This window comes from Doryrhamphus excisus, chromosome 14 (assembly GCF_030265055.1).
Source record: "Doryrhamphus excisus isolate RoL2022-K1 chromosome 14, RoL_Dexc_1.0, whole genome shotgun sequence".
Taxonomy (NCBI): domain Eukaryota; kingdom Metazoa; phylum Chordata; class Actinopteri; order Syngnathiformes; family Syngnathidae; genus Doryrhamphus; species Doryrhamphus excisus.
Genome location: NC_080479.1, coordinates 10343075 through 10358883, shown reverse-complemented (window position 1 = coordinate 10358883; position 15809 = coordinate 10343075). Strand labels below are relative to the sequence as shown.

At 43.7% G+C, this 15809-nt stretch overlaps 3 protein-coding genes across 6 annotated transcripts in view; 2 read left to right on the top strand and 1 right to left on the bottom strand.

Annotated features, from left to right (window-relative positions):
- Positions 1-80: 80 nt before the first annotated feature.
- LOC131101332 (SOSS complex subunit C-like) lies at positions 81-671 on the top strand. Its single transcript, XM_058046307.1, has one exon. It carries the CDS (start codon positions 238-240, stop codon positions 556-558), a length of 321 nt encoding a protein of 106 aa, XP_057902290.1. The 5' UTR covers positions 81-237; the 3' UTR covers positions 559-671.
- Positions 672-1093: 422 nt separating this feature from the next.
- Positions 1094-6737, top strand: yars1 (tyrosyl-tRNA synthetase 1). The gene is made up of 14 exons (XM_058046296.1): positions 1094-1185; positions 1653-1721; positions 1802-1948; positions 2021-2196; positions 2266-2395; positions 2469-2549; positions 3354-3446; positions 3509-3644; positions 3722-3807; positions 3871-4006; positions 4103-4212; positions 5259-5452; positions 5526-5667; positions 5735-6737. Exons 2-14 carry the CDS (start codon positions 1665-1667, stop codon positions 5843-5845), a joined length of 1599 nt encoding a protein of 532 aa, XP_057902279.1. The 5' UTR covers positions 1094-1185; positions 1653-1664; the 3' UTR covers positions 5846-6737.
- kiaa1522 (KIAA1522 ortholog) overlaps positions 5442-15809 on the bottom strand; it is a 22633-nt gene continuing 12265 nt past the window's right edge. For 2 of the 4 annotated variants that reach the window (XM_058046285.1, XM_058046288.1), the window contains exons 2-9: positions 13387-13545; positions 11722-11765; positions 11479-11617; positions 11304-11411; positions 11079-11221; positions 10809-11006; positions 6969-9681; positions 5442-6857 (exon numbers count right to left, since the gene is read on the bottom strand). In XM_058046285.1, coding sequence (XP_057902268.1) covers positions 6817-6857; positions 6969-9681; positions 10809-11006; positions 11079-11221; positions 11304-11411; positions 11479-11617; positions 11722-11765; positions 13387-13545 — 3545 coding nt within the window. In that variant the 3' untranslated portion in view covers positions 5442-6816. The remainder of the gene's footprint in view (positions 6858-6968; positions 9682-10808; positions 11007-11078; positions 11222-11303; positions 11412-11478; positions 11618-11721; positions 11766-13386; positions 13546-15809) is intronic. The other 2 variants (XM_058046287.1, XM_058046286.1) reach the window with 2 other exon arrangements.

Here is a 15809-nt window from a genome sequence, read left to right as displayed (position 1 = left end):
GTTGACAAACGAACGCCAACAACCCAAACTAAAGTATACGTGTACACTCCGAACCGAAAGATGGCGACACCGCGCTATTAAAACACGAGGAAGACAGACCGGAAGTGTGGTATTGAGGAAAGCGCAACATGTAAATCGGAAGTGGAAGATTATTATGACACGGGTTGATACGGCCATGTAACATTAAAAACAACTTGGATGTTGTTTTTATTCTTTTAACTGTGCTTCTGTCCTGACATGGCTGCCGCCAACCCTCCTGGGCAACAAGGCTTTCCCACCAAGACCCGAGTAGCCATCCTGGCGGAGCTGGACAAGGAGAAGCGGCGGCTGTTGCAGACGCAGTCCATGAGCGACCCCGGAGCCAACACTCCTCTGTCCTCCGGCAGAAGCAACGCCAAGGAGACGAGGGACAGCGCGGAACAGCAGCACATCGCCGCCCAGCAGAAGGCCGCCCTGCAGCACGCACACGGCCACTCGTCAGGCTTCTTCATCACGCAGGACTCATCGTTTGGCAACCTCATCCTTCCGGTGCTTCCACGCTTGGAGCCTGACTTTTAATCACCCACAATCCTGTGGACACTCGGAACTCATAGCATCAGATTGTCACAATATCTTTGTGACATTGACATTTCATCTGCATATGACACAGGAATAAATCATGTTATAAACAACTTCAGGGCACTGTATCTCTTCAACTGGTGGCCCATGGGCCAAACCTGATACGGAAATGACATCATCCAGGCCCGCTTGGTTTGTAACATTTGTCATATAAACCATCTTAGGCTAGTATTTTGGCAGTATGTTCTAATACACCTGAGTGCGCGTGTCATTTAGAGGATCTTTGCATGTTTGGCAGTAGGTTCATTAAAAACAGCATAGCACTCCTGTCAATAAAACAATCTTTGACTAGGATTCACAGCAGTGTTCTTTCTTTTTAAATAGAGGATCTTTCACTCGTTTTTTGCAATATGTCCTTACAAACACAACAGCTCTCTGTTATTGTCGAAAAAAAATCTTATTTACCGAAGACAAACATGAACAGCTGTAGTTATGGAGCACCGTTCGCTCAGCATTCGATTGCTTTTCCTTGGCATGACAGGCAGGCGTGGCGAATCTATCGCTGATGCAACACTGACAGACGCCACCGGTCGGTTTTATTCTCTATTCATTGCATTTAGCTCTGAGGTAAGATTGTCGTATTTATGATTTATTTATTATTTAATTGATATCGCTTTTAGGTGGACTGAAAGAATCACTGGTAGTATTTGCTGTTTTATACGGAAACAATAATACTGTTACCCACTGCACATGGCTATGTTGCTAGCTAGCCAACTAGCCGACCATCGCTATTGCTAGGGACACGTAGTCACGTTTTTGTCAAGATTGTTGTCAATTTGTCAAACTGAACTTCATAACGCTGTAAGATAATGTGTGTTGTGCCAACGTTATCTTGTCGAGTGTGTAAAGTATCGTTACATTTTAACAACCACAGTAATTCATTCAAGCTCATGTGTCACTACAGTACTGACGCTATTTGATCATTTCAAGTAACATATTGGTAATTATAGTCAATGTTGTTATTTTTACTGCAGCAGCAAGACAATGAAGATTAATACATATTATGCATTCTTAATGTCTTAATGTGCCTGTAGCCGTTTGACACCATGGCAGATCAGCTAAGCCCTGATGAGAAGCTGCACCTCATCACCAGGAACCTGCAGGTGGGTTTTTACATTCACACAGCGACAATTAAAGCATGCCTTGGAAGCTAAGATGCATCATCCTTCTTTGTTTGACACAGGAGGTCCTTGGAGAAGAGAAGCTGAAGCAGGTCCTTCAGGAGAGGGAGCTGAAGATCTATTGGGGAACGGCCACCACTGGCAAGCCGCATGTGGCTTACTTTGTTCCCATGTCCAAAATAGCAGACTTCCTCAAAGCTGGGTGTGAGGTATGTGCCGGACATCTTGTCAAGGGACCTCTTAAGTGCTTAAAATGTGTGTGTTATGCTTTGTTTCTTCAGGTCACAATTCTGTTTGCGGACTTGCACGCCTTCCTGGACAATATGAAGGCACCCTGGGACCTGCTGGAGCTTCGTGTGAAGTACTACGAAGAGGTTATTAAGGCCATGTTGGAGAGCATTGGCGTACCCTTGGAGAAACTCAAGTTTGTTAAAGGAACCGACTACCAGCTCAGCAGGTAAGTAGGACATCTGTACTTCAAATGTACTGTAAGTAATACTCAAGGGTTTGATTTGATGCTTGTCAGAGAATACACTCTGGATGTCTACCGCCTGTCCTCCATGGTGACGGAGCATGATGCCAAGAAGGCAGGAGCCGAGGTGGTCAAACAGGTGGAGCATCCTCTGCTGAGTGGTCTGCTGTATCCAGGACTACAGGTAATAAAACACAATTTTCATCAGTGGTAAATATACTAGTATATTTGAGTATTGGGATGTTGCTCCACCACAGGCTCTGGATGAAGAGTACCTGAAGGTTGATGCTCAGTTTGGAGGAGTGGACCAGAGGAAGATCTTCACGCTTGCGGAAAAGGTATACTTCATTAACATCATTTTGTGTTTGGCGTCAGTAAAAATTGGATGTAGATTTTAATCGCTGTTCTTCCTACCAGTGCTTTTTGGCCATTATCTAGTTGGGTTTGAAGTAACTGCGCCCTCTGCTGGTTGCTAAACAGAAGTGTAGGGATTATGCAGCAACCACATTGCTGTCTGCAGCATTATCTGAATGGATAATAATAATATAATAATAATACATTTTATTTGTATAGCACTTTTCAAAATACTCAAAGACACTTTACAGAAGAATGGAGTTGAATAAAAGCAAGTAAACAGAGTAGAAGACACACCAAAATACAACATTCATTCATTCATTTTCTACCGCTTTTTCCTCACGAGGGAAATATCCCAGCTGTCTTGGGGCGAGAGGCGGGGTACACCCTGGACTGGTCGCCAGCCAATCACAGGGCACATATAGACAAACAACCATTCACACTCACATTCATACCTATGGACAATTTGGAGTGGCCAATTAACCTAGCATGTTTTTGGAATGTGGGAGGAAACCGGAGAAAACCCACGCATGCACGGGGAGAACATGCAAACTCCACACAGAGATGGCCGAGGGTGGAATTGTACCCTGGTCTCCTAGCTGTGAGGTCTGCGCGCTAACCACTTGACCGCCGTGCCGCCCCAAAATACAACATTCATTCGTTAATACACAGTTAAAACATGAGAAAAAGCGGGGCGGGGCACATGGGGCAGGGATGTTACGTCAAAAACATCTTTGCTGTTTATATGTGGAATCTTTTCAGTTTTTGTTCTTTTTGTTGTCCTACAGTACCTTCCCTCTCTGGGTTATGCCAAGCGCTCCCATCTAATGAACCCCATGGTTCCAGGACTGACGGGTACCAAGATGAGCTCATCAGAAGAAGTAAGTTTTTATTTGATTTGTTGTCTTTTTTTTGGTGTACTTTCTAATTTGTAATTTCTAAGGAGTCAAAGATCGACTTACTGGACTCCAAGGAAGACTTGAAGAAGAAGCTGAAAAAGGCTTTCTGTGAGCCGGGAAACATCCAAAACAACGGAGTTCTCTCCTTTGTTAAATTTGTACTCTTCCCTCTTCGTGGAGGTACAAAACTTATTTTTCTATTTATTATATTTATTTATTATGTGTGAACAGAACATAACACAAGTGAGTGTGTTTAGAGTTCTCCATCAAAAGAGACGCCAAGTGGGGTGGAGACAAAGTCTACACCGCCTTTGAAGAGGTGGAGAAGGACTTTGCGGAGGAGGTACGTTCTTGACGTGCTCATGTCATTCGGGATCCCAAGTGTCGATTCTGGATCTCTCATTAGCGGATTCACCCTGGAGACCTGAAGGCCTCTGTGGAGACGGCCCTCAACGGGCTGCTGGAGCCAATCAGGAAGAAATTTGAGTCTGCCGAACTCCGCAAACTTACCAACGCCGCCTACCCCGGCACTTCAAAGATGAGTCAGTATTTTGACACATGCGGCGTATGAATGAATGAATGAATGAATGACTGAAGAGGATGTTGATGAGCTTTACGTTGGCCTTTTGTGTATGCAGAAGGAGCAGGCAAGGGGGCCAAGGCAGGAGCAGGTGGAGCAGGAGATGAAGAGGAGCTGGTGCCATCCAAACTGGATATCCGGGTAGGGAAGATCATCAGTGTGGAGAAGGTAAGGCGCCTGATGCTTTTTAACTTTTTAATGCTTAACGAGGAGAAGACCTGAAGCTATCCTCCTCAACTATAAAGGCCCCCCTATAGACTTCGGCCCCCTCCAAAACAACATTCGTCCCTCAGCCACCAGCCTTGGCGTCATAATAGACAAATTAATGCAGTTATAAAATCTTGTTTTTATCATCTTCGGCTTTTATCTGAAATTAAATCTTTTTTAACTTTGCAACACTTTGAGTAAGTCATGCACACTTTTATATCATCACGTCTGGACTAAAAGTCAAAGCCGAAAGTCTCTATCCCGCTTACAGTTAGTCCAGAACTCTACGGCACGGCTTTTAACAGGACCCAAAAAAAGGGAGCACATCACCCCAATTCTGGCCTCCCTACATTGGTTGCCTGTTCGCTTTAGGATTGATTTTAAGATTTTATTGTTTTTAAGGCGTTTAAATGGGCTGGCTCCCAAATACATCTCGGACATCATCCAAATGTACTCTCCAGCGCAGTCACTGAGGTCCGAGGGCCAGCCTCAACTTGTGGTGCCTAAGACGAGACTTAAGACCACGGGGGACCGAGCCTTTTCTGTGGTTGGCCCCAAACTATGGAACTTTCTCCCCTCCCAAGTAAAAAAGGCCCCCAACATCGAAAGCTTTAAGTCTCGTCTTAAAACTTTTATTCTCTGGCTTTTAACTTGGAGTGAGTCATATGGTCCTGTGTCTTTTAGTTCTTTGTTTTTATTGTAATTGGTTTTATTTTTTATACTTTTATTGCTTTGTTTTTTGTTTTTAATATTTTAATATCCATTTTACTATTTTATTTCTTAAATGATCTTTTAGTTTTGGATTATTACTTTTTATTTTTACTAGTCTGTGCAGCACTTTGGAAACTCTGTTTATAAAATGTGCTATATAAATAAAGTGGATTGGATTGGATTGATGCTATTCATTGCATGCAAGTATGCATTGAAATACTCTTATAATATAATATAACTCTTATAATACTTTGTGTGTACCTGCCGTGTTAAACCTACTATGACATTTAACAAAGCATCCAGACGCCGACTCGCTTTTCCTGGAGAAGATCGACGTCGGAGAGGCAGAGCCCAGGACGGTCGTCAGCGGTCTGGTTGCCTACGTCTCCCAGGAGGACCTGCAGGACAGATCGGTGCTGGTGCTGTGTAACCTCAAACCCCAGAAAATGCGCGGGATCGAGTCTCAAGCCATGCTGCTCTGCGCCTCCATGTGTGTGATGCTTCTTTCTGCTTGTCGCCTTCTTGCGTCATTGTCCCGCTCACCTTTTGCTGTCGTTTTGTAGCGAAGGAGAGCCCAGGAGAGTGGAGCCACTAGACCCTCCTGAGGGTTCATCACCGGGGGAGCGGGTCTTTGTGGAAGGATACGAGGCGGGCAAACCGGAGGACAGACTCAACCCAAAGAAGAAAGTGTGGGAGAAACTACAAGTATGGCTTCTGATTGTATGGCATCTGGAAAATCCGGTTTTAATTATGTTACTATATTCTTTCCTAGGTGGACCTGAAGGTCTCAGACGAGCGTGCAGCTCAGTGGAAAGACAAACCACTGATGACCAAACTGGGACAGATCACGTGTAAGACTCTGAAAGGAGGCAACATCAGTTAGGTACTCACCTTCACCTGTCAGCCACATTACAAGAGTACACTGATCAACAAGTTGCCATGGGAACAACAGTCATCCGGGATGGTTACTTGGAGCACGATGGGACACGGATGCCGAAAGCCTTTTAATGATGCGAGCTTTAGAAGGGGGGAAAAAAAAAAGCATGGACTCGTTGAATAATGGTGGGAACGTACATGCTCATTAACACACTATACACCTCATGTCGTTTGCCAGTAGATGACGGTTACTAGGTAGGTCTGTATTTAAAATAATCTATATTCTATTCAGTTGCATTACACATCAATCAATCTAAGGGGATTTATTATCATGATCACACAACAACAAAAAAACATTTGATCGAAGAAGTCTGTCTTGTGACTGTGGTCCAGTTCTATCTAGTACTCATCATCATACATAAATAAATAGAATTGCTTTGCATAAATGTATCTCAAATTGTGTCTTTTTATTACACCCAGAAGACATATGATGGTGATATGATAAAAGCATCTTCATAGTTGATCATCTGTACCTTTACAAAAGTGCTTCTCTACTAAATAACACAACTTCTTCTTTCCCTTTGTCTTCGATGAAAACCCAAACACAAGGACCTCCACGCAGTGACATTTGTTAGTGTTAGCAGATCCTTTGCGTCTAAATCTCTGTACAGGAACACTGACGTGACTGCTACCTACCTCCGGGGGGCACCCTTAAACAATATTTACAGCCCATATGTACACCAGTTCATCCTGAGGGGCGTATAGTCGGATAGATGCTTAGAAAAATACTCCAGAATAAAGCTTATCATAAGAAAGTGTGAGCTACTGATTTGCATAAATACATTTGGAAGGCCATTACAGGCTAAGGCTTTTGAATTCTTGAGTGTCATTAAACGGCGGCCCTTGATTGCAGTCTTGCTTGTAGGCTCTTGTTTGTTCCTGCGGCTCATCTTTTGGCGACTTTACCACAAAGTGCTTTCAAAACAGTGTTTCAATGGTGTCTGCAGTGACTCTTGTCGCTAGAGAGGGAGAAACAAGAAGAGTTTAGATGCTATGACATCACTGTAATGCGGTTAGAAGAGCCCTAATGAGTATGGGGCTAATCTAATTCAGATATTTTGGCTCCTTACTCGTCTCTGGTAGTGCAATTCCCTTGGAATGTTGTTGTGCATCACTAGTGGCAACGTTGGGCTCCGGTGAAAAACGGACGCTGCCGTGAGGCGGTTTCCTGGCGACTGGCGGAGGAACCCTGTCAGACCTCATCCAATTTGTTTGGTCAGAAAACGGTGACTGGTCTTCCGGAGCTCTTTTGGTACTCCTGGAGAAGATGAAGCTAGCAGTAGAAGGGTGGAACCTCTGCGTGTCATATGTTTTACAGGATGGAAGGGACAAAATCCCTGGTTCGTTGGCACAGTGATACGAAGATCTCATCCCCAGCCGGCATGGAAGACCCTCTCTTGATGACAGGGCTGCGGTTTTTATACGAATGGCTTCTTGTAATCGCATGGAAGGAGCGCTGGGTGTCGCAGACGTTTTCACCGCTTGAGGGGGCGATTTTATTGACTTACGGATGGGCTTTTGTGGCGTACTTTGCAGTCTGCAAACGTCTTCAACTCCATCGTTTGTTGACTTGTCCTCCATGAGCGCTGCCTCACTATCCTCGGTCGTGCTGACTGATCTGAGCCGCACCATCTGAAGTAAAGAGGGCGTGACAAGTGGTATGTTTGCATCCTCTTTGGGAATGGGTGCACTTTTGTGGCGAGCGAGAAGCTCCTTGCTTCTGTTGTCTCTGTGTGCAGTACTGGGTGGTCTTCGGAAAGCAACCCCAGCAGTAAAGTTCTCCATTGGTGAAGGGGATGGAACCGGAGAAGGCAGTCGGGTAGTAATGGAAGGTTCAGTAGTTGAGTGAATTTCAAAATCAAGAGAGTGACGCTTGAGGAAACTGCTGGAAGAAGCTAATGCAGATGACGGAGTAATGGATGAAGATGGTAGGCAAGATGAACGAGTGTCTGCATCTTTCTTGTCACAAACTACAACCGGGTGCAGGACTAGATTTGGTGGTTCAGACGGTGCTCCTTCACTTGGGTCCTGAATCAATTCCTCAGATTCCTCCACAGCCGGAATCAGTGCGTCCATTGGAGCAACCATCTCTATCATAGGCCTCTCCATCACTGCTGAAACACTGTCCACCACATCAGGCGGAGGCGGAAGAGGGAAGTCCAGCTCATCCCCCCCATCAAAGATGGCATCTCCCTCTAAAGGAGGCGGAGGAGGTGGCCAAGAAGATTCCATGGTGTGGGCTCTGTCTAAATCAACGGAGATGGGAGGTGACTTCCTCAAAAGAGGAGGTGTGGGCTGATGATCAGGTGGAGGAGAAGGTGGTGGTGATACCTCATGAGTCCCTTGAGAATCTATAGAAGTCACTGCGAATTCACTTGAGCCCACCTCAGTCTCATCAACTGAGGTATCTGGTGTAGACTCTGTCGACACCACATCATCTGTCTGTGGTGTCTTCATCGCAGGTGGTGGTTCCATCTCTGTGGAACTGCCAGAGTCCTTCACTGTGGGACTCCAACTCTCTTGACTTGGTACTTCTGCTATTGTTTCATCTTGTTCCTCGGCTACATTTGTCTCTTCTTCTGTAACTGGACAGTTTTGATCCAAAAGGGCATCCCCAGGAAGGATCTTCTCAACTTCCCTATTTCCTTCCGATGATTCAAAGAACTGTAGATCTTCACTTTTTGTTAGACTGTCTTCATGTTTTACCGTGCTTTCCTGCATCGGTGTTGATTCCTTCAATACTCGGCTAACTTTAGGACTGGGACCACACAGGAGCTCAACGGTTCGACTGTTCTGAGCCCACGTCTCAGGGGGAGGAGGACACGGTGCTTTGACTTTTGGAGGTGGCGGGACATTTAACAGCTCTCTGACATCGCTTCTCAAATTCGGACTGGGTTCTTTGGCAGAAACATCCGAGTTGATGTGTTCTGATGTACCAGACGATAAAGAGGTAAGCGACGAGGAAGGAGAAGCTGAGGATGAAGCTCGGGACGTGGCTCTCTCGGGTTTAACTGGTTTCTTCTTGAGTGTATCTGGAGAGTTTGGGGTGATCTCCTTGGGGGACAGGGTGGGGGTGCCACTCTGACTGGAGTATCCACTGGAAGGTGACATGGTACGTTCAAATTTCTCACTTTCTGATGGAGTCTTCTGTGGGGAGGATGGGTTGATTTCTGACAAAGTATCTGGGGGGGTTGAAGGACTATTTGATACAAGGTTTGGGATTTTGTTGGTTTCTGATTTGATTTGATCTTTTGAAGCAGTGGCGTCTTTGTTATCCGCCTGAGTCTTTGTATCGGTTCTGATCTTATTGGAATGAAGGGAGTTGGATCTTTGTGGAGGTGCTGGAGGTTGCTTAGTCTTGATGATGGAAAGACTTCGAGTGGAACTGCGTTTAATCTTTGTATCATTCTTAGTCTGTGGGTCATTGTTTGTTTCCCTGTTTCCGCTAATGACATCGACTGAGTGGTGAACGCTGGTAAGTTCTTGGTCCCCTGTCGAATCCATTGGACTCTCCTGCTCTTTGACATCCACTTCCTGTGAGTTACATACCGCCGTTGTAGAGTTGTAAGAATTGTTTTTGGGAGAACCATCTGATCTTCTAGAAAGCAAAGGACTGACCGATGAGTCTAAGGATGCTAGGCTACTTTTGCTGTTGTTGACACCACCGCCTCTTGTTTGGCTGCTGCGGTCTATCTCGATCACTTCAATCGAGGCAGGCAACACCGCATTTGGGATGATTGTAGATAGATAAGTAGCCTGGGGAGATATGGACATCACTGGACCCTGTAGAAAGAAATGAGTTGAGGAAGGTCACCTTGGACCAGTGTTTTTCAACCTTTTTTGAGCCACGGCACGTTTTTTTTACATTGGAAAACATCACTAAGTCTATAGGAGGAACAAGCTAGGTGTTGCCACACGGACCGATATTACATTGCTCTGCCAGTCTTTACACCACGGACACTCGACAGTAGCCATGTTTACATGAGGAGTTTTTCTCTTTCCGAATGACTTTTCCGGAAACAATGGTATACATGGAAAGGAATATTCCAATCTCTTGTCTACATGCGTCGCTATAATCAACCAGAATAGTCAATAGGGCATGCCCAGTAAAACATAAACACCAACATCACGTTATACCGACTTCCCTGAGTTGTTCTTTCACTTGTTGGAATAATTCCGTATTGCCAGTTTTTCGTTTGTCCAGTCTTGAAATTTAGTTTGAATCAAAAACAAACTTTCCGTATCAGTCCAGTGCCGATTGCTGGCCTCCATTTTTAAAACTGAAGAACGTCTGGAGCTGTGTGTTACGTCATATCTGAGCATGCGATATGATAAATTTAACCAGGAAAGGATCAAATTCAATCTTGCTAATATTTTATAATTCAACTCGGTACATGTTTTATATAGATATATATTTTCTTTTGACTTATGGACTTATGAATGGCGTATAGAAGGGTTTAGATTCTGTTCCACAGATGGCGCTAATGTACACGAAAGCTGCTTGCCAACCGCCAATAAAGTACAGAAGAAGAAGAACGCACCCTGACAACTTTCCGTTTGAGCGGCTACAAGATACCTCAGTCGGATTGGGGAAAGGAATATTCCACCCCTGTTAATCCGATTATATATTCATTCGGATTGGCACTATTCTTTCGGAATGAGGCGTATACAAAGGTTCAATTCTTTCCGTTTGAGCAAATAAACCAAATGCAATTGGAATATTTGGGTCCACGTATACGTGGATATTGACATAATATTTGCAAATGATGATTAATAAATGTTAATTATAAAAAGTGATATTGGATAATTCCTCACGGCACACCTGCCAATTTCTCAAGGCACACTAGTGTGCCGCGGCACAGTGGTTGAAAATCACTGCCTTGGACTACATCTTATTATTGTTCTCTTACCTGGGACTCCAAGAGGAAGCTACTCATTGACGGATTAAAGGAAGTGAAGGTGGTCATGCCAGGAACCGCAACAGACATGGGTCTGAGGACAGACGAGCGGTAGCATTGGGATTCAAATACTCGACGTTGTGAGGGATCCTCATCCTTGTACACTTCCTGGAGATGCTTCCTCATTTGCTGCTTATCACGATTTACCTGCTTTGGGGTTGAAAAATGAGTCTCGTCCATAAAAGGAGCAAACAAAAATGGCTGTACATGTTAATCGTATACCTCCAGCTCTGAAAGGTGCACCCTCGCTCCCTCATTGGTCCCTTCTGGAGTCCCTTCTTCAGCAGTTGGAATGATAAAAACACCTGATTGGTGGTTGTTATTGGTAGCAACAATCTGCTGGAAGGCGGAACCTCTGTGCAATGCTGGGGAAATGGTAGATTTTTAATAGTATTATTATTATTATTTTTATTCATGCTGTTGGATTCTGGATGATTGTTGACTTACCAAGTTCTTTCTGAACCTGGTTGGGAATACCCATGATGGTTGTCCTCCTGTTCCTCTTCTTGCTCTTATCTAACCTTTTCACTGGATACAAAGGCTTGAATGTCGAACCTTGAGAACAAGACAATTAACTAAAGAACTTAGCGATATCATTTCCCCTTGAACATCGATACCATACCTTGGCGAGTGAGCCCGGGTCTAGTCGGCACAGCACATGTTCTTGAGGTATCTGTAATCCCTGAGTTGGATTTCCACTCCGGTGAGCCCCCCACATTCTTAGAGTTAAGATCCTGTTCTGGTTGTGCAGTGTCTGACGACTGTGGGGTTGGTGGGGTGGGGGGGTGGGGGTATGCACACACTCAATACACGGAACAGTCGAAAAGAAGGAAGACGTATAACATTTCTCCGTTGACAAACTTACAGCACTGCTTTCATCTTCTGCAAAGTTCCCTCCAATCTCGTGTTCTGTGGTAAGCAAATCATCATTAATTATCACATACTACAGTATTAATTGGCCCTATAACGGTTGTTATCACATACTACAGTATTAATTGGCCCTGTACCCGAGAAACCGCCCATGAATGATACGGGAAAAGGCCAAAATGATACTGTGTCAAAGCCCAGGGCAGTGATACTGATAAAATATAGAGTTTAACCATGTCCAGTATCAGCCCACGTAGCTGTCCACTGAAACAATCAATCAGAGAACAGCACACAAGCGTTCTAGAATATTCCTAGTGCTTCTCCAGTCACCAAAAAACCCAAACTTGATTAATGGACCTTTAATTGTCAGACATTGATAAGATAAGACTGTTGATAAAATATTATTGTTGAAATATTTTTGCAATTGTTGTGTTTACACTGTTTAGATATAATACATGTAATAAACTGAACATTTTCTGGAAACAAAATGGTCTTTTGATTAAATAGTACGTACCAGTCTGAGCACTGACACTTGGGGGCATGATACCTGGCTTGATACCAGACAAACCATGTGATGATCTTATTATCACTTACTATTTAATCATGAGCTTATTATCACGTACTATTTAATCAAAAGACCATTTTGTTTCCAGAAAATTTTCAGTTTATTACATGTATTACAGTAAACCTCGGATATATCGGATTCAATTGTTCCCACTGGTTTTGTCCGATATAAGCGAAATCCGTTATATGCGTATACCGGAAAATGTCAGTTTTACGCATATATCAGATTTATATCCGGTATATGCGTAAATCAAATTTTATCTGTTATAAAAAGGCACTTCCTTGACTATGTTTCCAATGTACCTGGACGCGCAGGCAACGCTGCAAACGCTGCAAATGACGTCGTATAGCGGCCTGTCACGATTCGGCGAATCGGAGCGCCACGATGCGGCCATCCGATATATGCGAGGGAAATTTAATGGAAATGCATTGGAACGGGACTGGAGATTTTGTCCGAAATAGGCGAAATCCGTTATAAAAAATCCGATATATGCAATGATTTTTTATTGGAAATGCATTACAGAAAAATCGGTTCTTTTTTATCTGTCCGTTGTGAGCGAATTTCCGATATATCCGAGTTCGATATATCCGAGTTTTACTGTATATCTAAACAGTGTAAACACAATAATTGCAAAAATATTTCAACAATAATATTTTATGAACAGTCTTATCTTATCAATGTCTGACAATTAAAGTTCCATTAATCAAGTTTGGGTTTTTTGGTGACTGGAGAAGCACTAGGCACTAAGCACTCGTGTGCTGTTCTCTGATTGGTTGTTTCACGGGCACGATACCAGAGCAGCGCGCTCTGAGTGGACAGCTACGGGGGCTGATACTGGACATGGTTAAACTCTATATTTTATCAGTATCACTGCCCTGGGCTTTGACACAGTATCATTTCGGCCTTTTCCCGTATCATTCATGGGCGCTTTCTAGGGTACAGGGACAATTAATACTATAGTATGTGATAATAAGATCATCACATGGTTTGTCTGGTATCAGGCCCAGTATCATGCCCCCGTGTGCCAGTATCAGACACCATGTGATAACCTATAAGTATCAACAACCAACTGTACAAATGCAAACAAATTCAACGTACCTTCCTTCTGTTGTATCTTCAAGCCCTCCTGAGCCTCCGAGTGGAGGTCCTCCAAGTACTGGGGCCTGCTGCCCTCAACGAACACGTTCTCCTGGAAGTGTTGTGAAGCCGAGTAGTGGACCGACAGCTTCTTCTGCTCGTCATTGGCCTTGGTGCAAGCTGTTAAAAAAGGGATATTGAGACCCGGGGTGTACTAGATGCCCACAACTTCTTGGAGTACAGGCTTCTCTACACGTTTTAAATACAGCCTGACGCTTGTCCATCAGCGTGCAACACTTCCGATAGACTTAATTAAAAATGCTTAGTAAAACATGTGATTTTCCAGAGCTGCACCCTCGTCGTCTTGGAAACCAGCACCCTACCGAATGACCGAATCCAACCTGTTCAACAGGTGTCCATTGCCAAACGTTTGATCAGCTTTACCGCGAATCCCGCTCACCTCCACCTGTTACAAGTTCCTCACACTGGGAAAGCCTGGCTTAGTGCTCCACATCATCAATAGTATGTCATTTTTTTATGTAGTCTCAGTGGGATTAGATGATTAAGGGGGTTGATTCCCACCCCCTGCGGAAAGTCGCAGCCACTTCAACTGAACTGCGACGCTCCGGCGGATCTCCGTCCATTCATCTAATCACCTTGCATGACTGGAGTGAATTCACATGGGAAAATGTCTGCACGTTCGCTATCGCATTTCTGTCCTTTTGTTGTGTGCAACACTGCGGCTCTCAGTGTGCGCCAGGTTATGTTCCACACTACACACTAGCCGTGAGATTACTCAGGGGAGACCCCCCCCCCTCACCACTCAGCTCTTAAGAGTTGCCTGACTTAAGGGCTTTTGGTTGATTAAGACGATCGCCGGTAAAGCTGTTTATCTCATTAGAGGACCCCCCCCCCAAAAAAAAATAAAAAATTCCAGTTTTTCTGGGATATAGTGTTTGTAAATATCATAAAAACAACAAAACTCACTGCTTCAACAACATAATGTTTCAATCCTGGGCTCACTCACCCTTGCTTTTGAAGGCTGCCAGCAGAGAATGGATGCTCTTCCTCAAATAGACCACCATCCCTACACCGGCCCCATGCCAGATCCCAAAAATTGGCAGGAAACGCAACAAATCCGCAAAAAAATCATCTATGAAAACAAAAGTTTTAAACGCCTCTTCTTGGCGTCTCTCTGTGGAAGGACTTGATGACAATAAAACCTGCTCCCGGCCCCAGCTGCCTTATCCCCTGAGTCTGATACCCCCCTCCCTCCCTCCCTCCTTCCCTCCTCCCTCTGTTTTTCTTCACCTCCCTCCGTCTCGCTCCGTCCATTGCGATGCTTTATTGTCAAATAAAGGACCCCCGCTCGCCACTCAGCTGTCAAAGTTTGGCTTTCAGGCGACATCCACCCCCACGTCCACTCGTGACACTCAGCCAGTGTATCCACCACACACGTGTCTCTGTGTTCAGCTCATTATGTTGACGTATTTCTCGTGTAGAATTATGACATATGTCTCATTAAATCCTAACTTTATTCTTGGAAAATTGGGACTTTATCATAAAAGTCACAACATTTTGAATACTATAATAACTTATATATAACTTAATTCTCATAAAAATGCAACTTTTTTCTTTTAGTCTAGGACTTTGCTTTGTTAAAAATATGACTTTGCATATTCAATTTATGAATGTATTCTCCTAAAACTACAAATGTTACGACATTCTTTTTTTTACAGTATAGAGCAGGGGTCTCAAACTCAATTTACCTGGGGGCCACTGGAGCTAGGGTCTGGGCAAGGCTGGGCCGCATCAGGTTTTCCAAAAACAAAAACGCATTTATTAAAAACAGAAAAATATACAAACTTTTTCAGTGCTTTGGTTCCGATTTTCTCCAATAAAAGCTCTGATAAAACATTCCACTGTTCTCAAATATCTTAATTTAATTTAATAAACAAATCAAGAATAAAGAAAATCAATCAATCAGTAATAAATAAATAAATATAATAATAAAACGGCAAATAATAAAAACTTAAGAAACCACATATAGTTGGTGGGTAGACAATTTTTTTTTTTCAGATTAAAAGTAGCAAAGCATTATTAGAGCCCTGTAGACATGACAAAACACGACTATAGTCACATTTATACTTTTTTTTATTTACAACATATTGCGCAACTGCAGGGTCTTGAGACACATGCTAACTCGCAAACTAGAGAGCTAGCGACCTAAACGGTAGCCTTCAAGTTATTTCCTTTAAACTTAAATAGCCAAAAACTTACCACTTCCACACGGATAGGGAGGATAACTTAACAGTTATTTAACCTTTAACATGAACATTAATCAAACTTAATAATTTTTTCTGGGTACATGATACCATACAGCATCCATATCAAACTTGCGCGGGCCGCACTAACATTAAACTTTCATATCAAGGCGGGGGCCT

Excerpts from the sequence above, each read along its gene's own strand:
- LOC131101332 (XM_058046307.1), top strand. The coding sequence starts at position 238 with ATGGCTGCCGCCAACCCTCCTGGGCAACAAGGCTTTCCCACCAAGACC.
- yars1 (XM_058046296.1), top strand. The coding sequence starts at position 1,665 with ATGGCAGATCAGCTAAGCCCTGATGAGAAGCTGCACCTCATCACCAGG. Across the intron at positions 1,949-2,020 it reads TCCTCAAAGCTGGGTGTGAG|GTCACAATTCTGTTTGCGGA; the intron begins GTATGTGCCGGA and ends TTGTTTCTTCAG. Across the intron at positions 4,213-5,258 it reads AGATCATCAGTGTGGAGAAG|CATCCAGACGCCGACTCGCT; the intron begins GTAAGGCGCCTG and ends CATTTAACAAAG.